Below are 13630 nucleotides of genomic sequence, written 5' to 3'. Positions count from 1 at the left end.
TTAATCAACTGATGTAATCAGGGGTCAATTTTTGGAACAGTGTGAAGACACTGCCTAAGATGCAGGAATAAGCTCATGCACTGACTTGAGTATTAGAAGATACTGTACTTACCACCTCTCAAAAAGTGCATTTCAATTACGGTATTAGCCAAAGTGATAGTTCCAGACACAGAGAATAACAATAGGGCCATATCCTCTAGGATAGAGCTACTTCACATGTTCCACAAGAAAGCAACATTTTAAAAGCTATTTTATATGAAGAAGTCATATTAGAATCGAGAAAAAAGGATTCTACTATAACTTTGTGAAGTCGGGGTAAAATTCATTAAAAAATCAGAGCTGCTATTCAGTTTCAAAATTATCAATTACTTTAAGCATAATCTGTAATAATGTTTTTTCTAGTTTCATGTTACATTTTGAAAATATTTTGTGAGCATTCAACTTACCTAAATGAAGCAAAGTAAACTGGGCTGCCAATTCCTTTGCATCTTCTAGTGTTGTACATAGTTTGTCTGGCATGAAGTAACTCTGAGATCCATTTGCAATAGCAGGGATAACTATTTTATATACCAAGAGTACTTTTCCATCTTGACTTGTTGTTGAATATAAATAATATTCTGGTGGTGCCCAATTATTTTTATTGCAGTAATAATCCAAATGCATTACTGCAGAATTGAAGTGATTAGATTTTAAAGAATACATACTTATTGGTGTAAGCTTTGTTCCAGGGAAAAATGGGTAAGTGCATCTTTCAATTTCTGGGGGGCTTGGGCTGTGCTGACCATTGAGACGAGCTGGAAGACTTGGTGGTTTTCCTAGAGTTTTTTGGTGTCCCTCTTCTTTGTTAGCAAACACCAATAAATTTTCAGAATTGGGGCTAATTTGGCCATTGAGATGTTGTCTCCAAGTGCTTTCTTTATTTACTGGTTTGGCCAGTGTTACTTCAATACTTGCTCCATCAATACATTTCCCATTCATAACAGACATAGCAGCCACTGCATCTTCTCGGTTGAAAAAATGAACAAAAGCATAATCTCTAAGTTTCTTTACCCTTTCAACAGCGCCAGGTTTGAATTTGTTGAATTCTGCTTTAATTGTTTCCTCTGTGGTAGAGATCATTAAATTTCTTACATATAAAACTTTAACCCTCTGCATTGTTTCTTCATCAACTTCTTTTTCTGGATCTGCCCAATCTACCTGAATAGTGTGGCCCCAGAGTTGGAATGTTCCTGTAAAAGTTACAAAGTTATGTGAAAAATTAAAATGGATAAAATGAAGGTTAAAGAGTTGACTAATTCCTCCCCCAAAACTGAAATTGATATATTTCAAATATTTCTAACCCTAAAACAATTCCTCCTATTCAAATAAAATGCTAATTGGATATATTTATTTTGAAATTGCTTATATCAAAATAATAAATGTTGATCTCTATATTTTTCAAGCTCCATTTGTAACTATCACTCTTTAAAGAGAGAAATTTAGATAATGCATATGATTCTAGTAAATGAGAAAGTTATTATCAAAAAACAACTTTTATAAAACTTCCTCCCATAACAAATAGGCTGCTTGACTTTTAAAAATCTAACTGCCTTATGAAATATTTTACTTTTCTGTTTAGTCAGTATCTTTTTTTTAATATATGGCTGTGTGCTTTTACAAAATTGACCTAGAAGGACAATTAAGAGGGACTTATGAGAAAGAATGCTATCTACAGTCAGAGGAAGAACTGTGGGAATAGAAACACAGAAGAAAAACAACAGCTCTATCACAAGGGTTGATGTGGATATGACTGAGGATATAGACTCTAAATTATTACACTAGTGCAAATATTAATGGTATAGAAATGGGTCTTGATCAATGACACATGTAAAACCAAGAGGAATTGTGCTTCAACTACAGAAGGGGATTTGGGGGAGGGCAGGGAAAGAGCATGAATCTTGTGACCATGGAAAAATATTCTAAATTAATTAAATAAATTTTTCAAAAAAGTGACCTTCAAAGCATACAATACTTATAAGGTCAAAAATATGTCATTACAATAAAAATATGTCATTTACTATCTTTCATAATTTTCCTTAAAAAATTTATTTTAAGAATTCATTTTCTCCCAACAGCAGTGTAGCACCTAGCACAGAGAAGCACAGAATCAGATCTGCCAGAACATCCTGTACCTTACACAAATTGTCTCTATAGGCCTGGACAAGTCTCTTAATTTTTCAGTGTCCCAGGTACTCTAAAAATTTAAGGTGGAAGAATACTTACTGACCTGTCCTGGAAAAGATAATTTCCTCACCAAGAGTTCCCTACACCAATGAAATCACAAGGGAGGGGAAGAACTGAAACAGAAAAAATCATCTGTTTACCTGGAATAAGTTTTCTTCTTGCCATAGCAGCAGCTCTATGGGACTCATATTCTACAAATGCAAAACCACGATTTTTGGTCTTATCAGTTGCACTTGGATAAACAATGACATCCACAACTCCTTCTGTAACTTTCTTCATTTCATCCAGTATTTCTTCTTTTTTCTTTTCTTTGGGAATAGCTCCAATAAATAATCTGCAATTATCCAAACTTACACACACACCAATAAATTTCCCTGGACGAATCTCATAATTATTAAGAATTCTAATGGCTAACTGGGCTTCTTCTTTAGTTGTATACATCACAAAAGCATATCCTCGATTTTCACCACTAAACTCCATCATAAGTCGGAATTCATATATTTTTCCAGCTCTTTCAAAAACAGGAACTAATTCATCTTCATACATATCACGAGGGATCTTTCCTACAAAAACTTCACACCCTCTAGGTGGAGGTGGACCTTCCCAACCTGAAAGGGAAGCATAATTTTCAAGGAAGATATTTGTAAATCATAATTAACTGGTTTTTTATTGAGAAATGGTTTCTTATTTGGGGATGGTATCTATCTGTACCTTGATTTTACGGATCCACTCTCACTTCTGTTACTCCAAAACCCATTACTATTCCAGTCAAACTCCTTTCAAAGTATTATAGAGTGAGGGGTGGGGTTGGGAAAGGACTAAGAATCAGTGGAGTAGAGTCTAAATTCTAACTCTGCTCCTTAATAGCTATGAGATCCTGGGCGAGTAAATTAATCTCTCTGGGCCCCAGTTTCCTGATCTATAAAACAGGGGGGGGGGGTGAGACTAAATGATCTCCAAAGTTCCCTTCCAAGTCTTTAGCTTTCTATGATTCTAAAGTAGATAGTTTCCATTAGCCCATCATTAGAACCTTGATGTTATTTTTTACTTACCATTATTACCCTCTCTCACAAAGCTGGTGATTTAAATTAGACATAGAGTTGAAGGACTAGCTATGAGAGAGTTACAAAGAAAAATATTCAGGAGCAATTTTTTCTCTTTCCCAAAGATTAAACATGACTTAATAGTTAAGAGAAGACTAGAAAGAGAAAATTTCTACTTAAAATGCTTATAGTTGGCAAGAAGATAGTTATGAGAATAAAGAGATTTGATATATAGACAAGTCCTTACCTGGTGGTGGCCCACCAAATTTTCTTTGTCCATTTTCTTGAACCATGTTGTAACCAGTTTTTTCCATTAAAGCTAACAAGGCTGCTTCATTCTGAGTACCAGTTCGAACTTTGCTGCATCCATTTGTTACATCTAGATTTTCTTCATTCATAGTTGCGATTTCTACGTAAAAAAAATGATTAAGAAAAGGTTTACAGTAGCATTAGGTAGCAATACAGTAGTATAGTTTTTCAGCTATGTTCCATGCCCCCAGGAGATCTTATCTCTACAGGTTCAGATAAACAATATGTGATCATCACAGCTAATAAGTGTAGTGTTGGCCCACTTAATCTAAACCTCTATTCCAAAACTTTAGAAGGGTTAGAGTACTGGACATCATAAAGAGAAAACAAAAGTTCATTTGGAAGAACAAAAAATCAAGAATATCAAGGGAACTAATGAAAAAAATGGGAAGAATGGGGGCCTAGCAGTACCAGATCTTAAACTATATAATAAAGCAGTGGTCAAACAATATGGTACTGGCTCAGAGACAGAGAGGAGGATCAATGGAATAGACTCAGGGTAAATGTCCTCAGCAATATAGTGTACATATGATAAACCCAAAGACCCCAGCTTTGGGGACAAAAACCCACTATGACAAAAACTGCTGGGAAAATTGAAAAACAGTATGAGAGATTAGGTTTGGATCAATATCTCACACCCTACACCAAGATTAATTCAGAATGGGTAAATGACTTAAAGATAAAGAAGAAAATTGTAAGTAAATTAGGTGAACATAGAATAGTTTACCTGTCAGATCTATGGGAAAGGAAAGAATTTTAAACCAAACAAGAATTAGAGAATATTACAAAATGCAAAATGAATAATTTTGATTAAATTAAAAAGGGTTTGTACAAATAAAACCAATGCAATCAAAATTAGAAGGGAAGCAACAAATTGGGGGAAAATCTATAACAAAAACCTCTGACAAAGGTCTAATTTCTCATATCTATAAGGAGCTAAATAAATTGTACAAAAAATCAAGCCATTACCCAGTTGATAAATGGGCAAGGGACATGAATAGGCAATTTTTAGTTAAAGAAATCAAAACTATCAATAAGCACATGAAAAGGTGTTTTAAAATCTCTTATAATTAGAGAAGTGCGAATCAAAACAACTCTGAGGTACCACCTCACACCTAGCAGATTGGCCAATATTACAGCAAAGTAAAGTAATAAATGTTGGAGGTGATATGACAAAATTGGGATACTGATGCATTGCCGATGGAGTTGTGAATTGATCCAACCATTCTGGAAGGCAATTTGGACTATGCCCAAAGGGCGCTAAAAGACAGTCTGCCCTTTGATTCAGCCATAGCACTGCTGGGTTTGTCCCCCAAAGAGATAATAAGGAAAAATGTATACAAAAATATTCATAGCTGCGCTCTTTGTGGAGGCAAAAAATTGGAAAATGAGGGGATGCCCTTCAATTGGGGAATAGCTGAACAAATTGTGGTATCTGTTGGTGATAGAATACTGTTGTGCTAAAAGGAATAATGAATTGGAGGAATTCCATGTGAACTAGAACAACCTCCAGGAACTGTTGCAGAGTGAAAGGTGCAGAACCAGAACATTGTACATAGAGACTAATACATTGTGGCACAATCGAATGTAATGGACTTCTCTATTAGCAGCAATGCAATGATCCAGGACAATTCTGAGGAACTTAATGAGGAAAAAAAAACAAAAAACAAAAAACGCTATCCACATCCAGAGAAAGAACTGTGGGAGTAAAAACACAGAAGAAAAACATTTGCTTGATCACATGGTTCGATAGGGATATGATTGGGGATGTAGACTCTAAACAATTATTCTACTGCAAATATTAATAATATGGAAATAGGTCTCGATCAATGATACATGTAAAACCCAGTGGAATTGTTCGTTGGCTGTGGGAGGAGGGTCGGAGGAGGGGAGGGAAAGAACATAAATCATGTAACCATGGAAATATATTTTAATTAATTTAAAAAATAAAGAGAAAACAATTACTTAACAGATTTATAACCTTAGTAAAAGTAATGGTATGAAGATGACCCAATTTCTCTAAGAGTGTGCGTGCTGGAACACAAAAGATAACACGGCCATCCAATGCAGCTGAGGAAGTCTCCAGGTGTAACAATTTTTCGTGCCACTGGACCCAGGCTTCCAACGCCAAGAGAGTGGGACTGTCTCTGTGCATCGACTTTTCCACTTAAATCTCCTTCACGCACAAGTGTCTTTGTGCACACTCATCTACATCATAGATGAAAGCGCACAAAGACAAACGTCATCCTCGGTTACCGAGAGACTACTACTATACAAGAGAACACAAGTTCTACCAAGTCCTACTCAAATGAGAATGTTTCAAATACTTGCCCCACCTAGTTAAAAACATTTGAATAAATTACCAATGAGTTGTGATGTTTTTCAGCAGAAGAGTTCTGACAATGGTAAAATTATGAATCTTTTGAAATATTAAAATACATTGTATAAGAAATAAAATTATAATTTCTATAACAATTTAATATTTGGGAATTTTATCAAAAAAAAAGTCTAATCCACACCACCATAAACATCAGGTATTAATACATTAAAGATATAGTTGGTTTTTTTATTTTTGGAATTCTCACCAATGTGGAATACAACCTACAAAGATGTCTGAAATTTTGAGAGCCTAAATGGTTTGCCTATTGCTTCCCATGTCATCTCCACAAGTAGAATGCAAGTTAATTTAGCCCCAGAGCCATAAAGCAAACTACTTTTTGAGATGTAAATTCCTGATTCTAAGATGAACTCTATCCATTATACTTCCCTACCTTTCTCTTCCCCCTTTTTTTCTTTCTTGGTCTATATCTATGATTTCATCAGCAAAACAAAATACTACTTTAGAAACTCCCCTTTGTGAAAGCAGAATGGGAGTTCTGTATCTCCCATTCTACAACTATGGCACTGAGAAATTACAACTTCCCCATGACAACATATTGAGTATATATTATAAACATTACTTACACCTGGATCCTCCTAACTCTAGAAATGGCCCTCTATCCATAACCCCACTCCATAGCTCCTATTCTACACCTCCTATTCTCCTATCCCCATCCTTCTAAACTCTATCCATATCCAATTCCAACTTTGTTCACCCCTTCACTGTCTGCTAGAATTCCAGTTCTATAATAAAAATCCTTTCTTTTTCTATTTCCTTCCATCCACTTGCTGTAAGATTTGTCTTGCCCAAGACAACACTGCATCTTGACTCTTCTTTCTAGCATTAGCTGTACCTTCACTTACATGCCCCAAACCACTGCTCCTACAAGGGGATAACACCAATACTACTTCTAGATTCTCCCATTGACACCACTACTCAACCAACTCTCTTCCTTTGAAATTCATTGAATTAAAATTTTTCACCAAAAAAATTTAAAAAATATAGAACATGGGATTGTCAACTCTAGCTCTCAGAATTATTATTTTCTCTCTATTTTATAGAAATTTAGCAACTATCTAATATGTCTCTTCTCCAACTGAGGCCCTCATAATTGGGGACTGCAACATTCATGTGCTCCCTTCAGCACCTAAGCCTTTCAGTTCCTAAATTTCCTCAAATTCCATAACTTATTCTTCCACTCCACCTCAGCCACATACTCAAATAATCATATACTAAATTTCACCATAACTTACTAATTTCTACTTCTTGGATCAAAAAATCTACCACTGACACTGTGTAATCCTGGATAAAGTCCCTTCAGCTCTGAGTCTTACTTACCTGATCTGCAAAAGGTTGACTTGATGACCTTGAAGGTCCCTTTCAACTCTAAACCCATGCTCCTCTGACTCTCCAACATCTCTCAGACTCTAATTATTCCCTATCTTCCTGTTTCACACATGCTAAATTTATGCCAAACCTCAACCAGAGATAACACCCTCTATCTGTCTCCTCTGCTCCTCAAAATAGAACCCGAGTAAGTCACAACCAGCTTCACTAAAAATTTTTATAATTTCAAATGAGCCTCTATTGAAGAAAAACAATTCCCTTCTATTTTCCTATCTTCCTCCCCAGAGTATATTCCAAAATCTTTTTTTCTCTAATCTTCCACACTGTCCCTCCTCTCATCATTTTAGTTGAAGATCTGCCATTTGTTTTTTTATGTTTTAAAACATTTTATTTGGTTTTTTAATTAGTTTGCTGGTTACAACAAATTTCCTTCATTATATCCCTTTCTTCCTCCCTTCCCCACACTAGATAAAGCATCACCAAATCCAAAAAACACATATATATATGAACTGTCTTTTATGTCTCTATCAGATCTATCTTTAGAGATAAACATCCACAAAATTATTATTCAAACATTAATTCTGTAGCTGTATTTGATGTTCTCTTAATTCTACTCATTTCACTTTTCATTAATTTAATGCTAGTCTTTCTATGTTTTGATTCTTTTTTTTATTAACTTGCTCATCATTTCTTATGGTGCAGTACTTGTTCAGTTAGATTCCCTAATTGATGGATGTCCTCTCAATTTCCACTTCTTTGACACCACAAAGATAGCCACTATAAATATTTTAAACATATTGGTTCTTTTCCTTTTTCCCTGATCATCTTGGACTATATACCCAACAAAGATATTGTGAGGTCTAAGGGTAAATAAACACACTTTTAGAATTCCCTGGGAATAATTCTAGATTGCTTTCCAAAGTGATTCGATCAAGTATACAGTTCAACCAACAGTTTATTAGTGTCCCCCCCCTCCCGTTTTTCCACATTCTCTCTAATATTTGTTATTTTGATCTTTTATCATTTTAGATAATCAGATGGTGAAATTTCAGAACTGTTTTGCTTTGCATTTCTCTAATCAATAATGATTTAGAGCATTTTTATAGTTATATAAGCTCTGATTTCTTCCTCCAAAAACTGTCTATTCTTACCTTTTGACCATTATTTATTTGGAGAATGGCTCATATTCCTATACATTTGACAAAGTTCTCTTTATATTTTAGAATTGAGACCTCTACCCAAAAAACACAGTAAGATTTCCCTCCCATACTTTTCTACTTTCCTTCTAATCTTGTAAACATGTTTTACTTTAGTGTAATAAACATTTTATATCTCACAATGCTCCCTATTGTCTTCTTTATTCATAAATTCCTTTCCTGTATACATACATATGTCAACTGACATTCCCCTCCGGGTGGATTCTCACAGGAACAGGGAACAAGTACAAACTTTGGGGTCTCCAACCTACAAGCTAGTCCTGAAACCTGGGGTTCACCAGATCCCACTAGGCCACAGGTTTGGAGTTTCTAGATTCCAAGTTGACACATCTAACAGGTTCCTTATTCTAATTTGCTTATGATACCTCCTTTTAAGTCTAGATCATATAACTATTTTGATCCTGTATTTTAAAAAATTACTTTATTTTTTATTATAAATTTAAGTAACCAGGACCACAAAAACTTTAACTAAACAAATACATAAACATTATGTGCAAAATGGCAAACTTCACATTGCTTACAATTTGTTTTAAAATATGTAAATTACCTTGTACTAATATCTTCTGCTTTTGAATTCTCCTTGGATTAGTTTTACTTTGATCTTTTTCCAATGGATTTTGTGGCTATTTTTTTTTACATAACCATAGTATATATTATTGAAATTCTCTTTTCTTCTCATGTATTTCCCTGTTTTCTTTATATTTCCAATATTTTTCTTTCTTTTATTTTTTTAAACCTTTACCTTCCCTCTTGGAGTCAATACTATGTATTGGCTCCAAGGCAGAAGAGTAGTAAGGCCTGGGCAATGAGAGTTAAGTTGACATGGGCACTGTACCCCCAGAAACCCAGGGGACTATTATCAGGGAAACTCCCTTGCCTTTGCATCCTAAAAACACCCAATGATCCCCCTAGGGTCCTGAGATGTTTATACTCCTTTGATTGTCCTCTAGATTTAAGATGGACAAAAAGATGAATCTTTATGCCTCCAGGCAGACCCAGTCAGATGACTACCTCACCCCACCAAATGCCTGAGGGACTAGCACTCTAGGTCACATCCACACTATGACACAGCATCAGTTGTAAAGAGTATAAAATCCCCAGAATTGATGCCCTCTGGGGGACAGCTTTCCAATCCATGCTGTCCGCACGGGGAACAGCCTTTCCATTCATGCGATCCTCCCAAGGAACTGCTCCCCATCTTGCTGTTCCACCTTGCTATCCTCCTAGCCATTCTCAACATTACTTTTTAAATTAATAAATTTCTCTTTTTGTTTTTAAGCTAAGTTTTGGAGTCTTGCATTCTTGCAAAAGGTATCCTTCCCAAACCCCAGGGGTACACATCTGATCCCCATAACAATATGTGATAGCCAATCCACATTGCTACTCCTGGTTTATTCCACTACCATTTCGGTTCATTCCATTACAATTCCTCAACCCTGAATCTTCTATCCATACATTCCCCTTCAAAATAATAGGATGCCATTTCCAGGAGCCACAGATGGCAGCATCCCATACAAGAACCAAACAATTTGACCTTTTCGGCTACTTATGATTAGTCTCTCATTAACTTTATATATTTTTTATAGATCAAATTCTGAGTTCCAGGTTTTTTCCAGGAATACTTGAAATTCCTTTAGTTTGTTAAATTTCCATTTTTTTCTTTTCATAATTATGCTCATCTTTGCTGGATAGTTATTGTTGGTTATAAGCCTACTTCTTTTGCTTTGCAAAATACTATATTCCATGTCCAATGTTCTTTAATGTTGCAATTGATGTCTTATGTTATTCTGACTGTAACTCCACAGTATTTAAATTGTTTTTTTTTTCCTAAACCTGGGAGTTATGGCACTTAGCAATGATGTTCCTGTACATTTTCATTTATGGGTCTGGTCTCTCTGTAAGGTAGTGATTGGTGGAGTCTTTCAATTTCTATTTTACTCTGTTTCTAAAATTTCTGGGCAGTTTAACCTTGATGATTTCTTGGAGTATGATATCTAAACTTTTTCTGATTTTAACTTTCTGGGAGGTCCAACTATTCTTATATTGTCTCTTTGTTTTCCAGATCAGTTGTTTTGGTGATGTTTTATATTTTCTATTATTTATTCTTTTGATTTTGCTTTATTATTTCTTTTTGTCTTACGAAATTATTAACTTCACTTTGTCTAATTCTAATTTCTAATATCTTATTCTGTGAGTATCTGGATCTCTTCCTCCCCCTCCCCCCCATCTTTCTTTCATAATCTTGATTTTCTTGCACTGCTCTTATTTTTTTTCTTTCTAATTTTTCCTACATCTCTCATTTGGTTTTAAAGATCTTTTTAAAACTCTTCCAAAGTTTCTTTTTGAGCTTGTGGCCATTTAATGGATTTCTTTGCTATTTCTGAAGTAGGTGTTTGACTTCACTGTCCTGCAAGTTTGAACCAAGGTCTCCTCTGTCCCCATGATAACTATTAATAGTTTGGTTCTTTCTTCTTACTTGTTCATATTTATTTTTAAATTTTAACCACCATTAAAATCGATTTAATTATTGACTTTTTTCTAGAGTCCATTCCTAAGGTGCTGAAGTGTGGAACCTCAAATTTCAAGATTTTTTTTTTCCTGAATTCAGTTTTTATAGTCCAGGGTTGATGTACTTCTGGTCCCCATCACAAGCCCCAGTCCATGACTAACTTCAAGTACTCCCAACAGGAGGAGCCTATAGGTAGTTCTGCCACTGTAGCTATAAGGAGATAGTTCACTTCCCACGTTAGCAATAACTCCTCCACTATCATGAGTGACCATAATTGACTAGGCCCCAGTCCCTCAGCAACCACATTCATCAAAGCATGCTCTTTCCTCACTCCTCCTCTCTTACTGCTTTTCAAGTTGAGATAGAGCTAATGTCTAGTCTGTGTTCCTTGGGTTCATAAAGTCCCTTATTTGTTAGTATGGAAGCTTGAGTTCCTATCCTTAAGGCCTGATGCCCATAAACTCTATGGCAGCATTGGCAAACATTTTCCAGACCACAGGCCCAAAGTGTAACTTCAAGCTGCCTATGAGCCCTCTGCATTTCCCCAGACAGTAGAGGAAGTACTCACATTGGTCACCTTGACTGAGAGATGGGGCATGCAAAAAATGTCCTCAGGTGCTATGGAGAGGGGGAATGAAGCAGCCTTCTCCAGGCTGCCCTGGCGACTGTGCCATGGCTTTGCCAACATAGCTCTATGGCATCCACTACTTCAATCTCCAGCTATGGGCCAGTGGGAGGCCAAGGTCATAGCAGACACAGCTGCTCCCCGGGCCCTCTCCCTATGGATTCCAGTGGTATCCTAAGGGATGGAAGCTCCAAAGGACTGGCAAATAAGATGAGACTGCCCCCTGCTCTCAGGGGATGCCTTATTCATTTCTCTCTGTTTGCTCTGTTCTTTCCCCCAGGACTTTTGATGGTAGGACTTAGTCCAGGAAAGTCAGAAAGCTTCCTCTCTAGTTGTCTCTGGATGTTTAGCTTCACTCCTGACTCTTATCTAGTTTTTGCCACTTTTGGCACTGATTTGTGGAGTTATTTTTGGCTATTGTAGGGTGTGGGTTATTAGGAGGATGAGAAAGCTCCATGCCCTATTCTGCCATCTTTCCACAGTATACCCTATCTGTGGATTTCGTTGGAAAGAACTATTAATATTTTACCTTTTTCCTTTTTTGTATGAACAGAATAATAATTTTTGAGTATATTTGAGAGACAGATGTCCTCAGTAAAAATAACACTTAAGTGCCTGCTAAATCTAACAATGAAATTTCTATTTTACCTTAGAGATATAATAGGAAAGTACTAGAGTTTATTAGTAGGGGAGTAGTGACATTAAATCTGTGCTTAAGGAAAATAGCTTTGGCAATTCTATAGGATGAACTGAAGTGGAGAGAGGCAATGTAGAAAACCACAGCAAAATTCAGATGAGAGATAATGGTGAGTAAACATGAAAAAGTTATATGCAAAAGATGTTGGGATATGAAAACAAGATTTGACAATTGGCTAGGTGTATGGAATGAGGAAGAGTGAGAAATCTAGGATCATATTGAGGTTACAAACTTGGGGAAATGATGTTGCCTTCAGAAAAATAGGGAATATGGAAAAAAAAGTAAACATTAAGGAAAAGACAAGGAATCCTGTCTTAGAAAAACTAAATTTCAGTTTTCTCTGGAACATATAGTTTGAAATGACCACTAGAAATTTGTTGATATGGATAAGTTTAGGGAAGAGATTGGGCTATATATAGATCTAAGTTACATGCATATGAAAATATAATAATAATTAAATGTATGGCATTGATGAGGTTATCAAGGTTGTGCAAAGAGAGAAGAGAGCCTAGGACAGAGGCTCATGAAACTCCCTTAGGTATGGAAGATGAGCTAACATAGATTGAGAAGTAAGAAAGATAAAAGTGAATCCTGAGAAAGCAGTTTCATAAAACCTAGATGGGAGAGAATATCCAGAAAAAGAATGAGGTCAATAGTGTCTTCTGAAGTGGAAAGGTAATAAGGAGTGCTGATTGGGGAAAAGCCCATTAGATCAGGAAATTACCAGATGATTCTAACTTTGGAGAGAGCTATTTGAGTTGAATTTTAAGGACAGAAACCAGATGAATGAGAGGAGAGGAAAGGGGTATGGAAAGTTTTTTCTACTAATAACTGTTTAAGAAAAAGAATAGAGATACATAATAGTTTGAGAGGATGGATGATAGGATTTAGCAAAGGTTTTTGTTTAAGGAAAGGGAAAATGTGAATATGTTTTAAAGCAATAGAGAAAAGAATAGTATAAATAGAAAGGGTTTGAAGACTAAAGAGAACGGCCAGTTCCCTAGAGAAAATATAGGATGAAATGAAGGATACATATCCAGAGATTGATATTGGCAAGAATAAAGGTCATCTCAGTAGTAGGAAGCTAAACTGAGTGAAGATGTCAAATGGGTTTTGAAATGAGAAGGGAGTCAAAGGGAGCACATAGTGAATGGCTTTGGCCTCAGTTTTCTCAACAAAATGAGAGGAGAACCATAGAATAAAATATCTGGGAGCATACCTGCCAAAAGAAACCCAGAAATTATAAGAACATAATTATAAAATACCTTTTACATAAAGAA

General features: G+C 35.8%; 1 protein-coding gene across 8 annotated transcripts in view; it reads right to left on the bottom strand.

Annotated features, from left to right (window-relative positions):
• RBM46 (RNA binding motif protein 46) overlaps positions 1–13630 on the bottom strand; it is an 82069-nt gene that overhangs the window by 33431 nt on the left and 35008 nt on the right. For all 8 annotated transcript variants that reach the window (XM_016423161.2, XM_056802783.1, XM_056802786.1 and 5 more), the window contains 3 exons: positions 3514–3675; positions 2364–2831; positions 447–1229 (listed from right to left, as the gene is read on the bottom strand). In XM_016423161.2, coding sequence (XP_016278647.1) covers positions 447–1229; positions 2364–2831; positions 3514–3664 — 1402 coding nt within the window. In that variant the 5' untranslated portion in view covers positions 3665–3675. The remainder of the gene's footprint in view (positions 1–446; positions 1230–2363; positions 2832–3513; positions 3676–13630) is intronic.

The sequence above is a fragment of the Monodelphis domestica genome, chromosome 6, assembly GCF_027887165.1.
Source record: "Monodelphis domestica isolate mMonDom1 chromosome 6, mMonDom1.pri, whole genome shotgun sequence".
NCBI classification, from domain to species: Eukaryota; Metazoa; Chordata; class Mammalia; order Didelphimorphia; family Didelphidae; genus Monodelphis; species Monodelphis domestica.
Note: the sequence above shows the minus strand (reverse complement) of the source record. Positions and strands in the feature narration are given on the sequence as shown.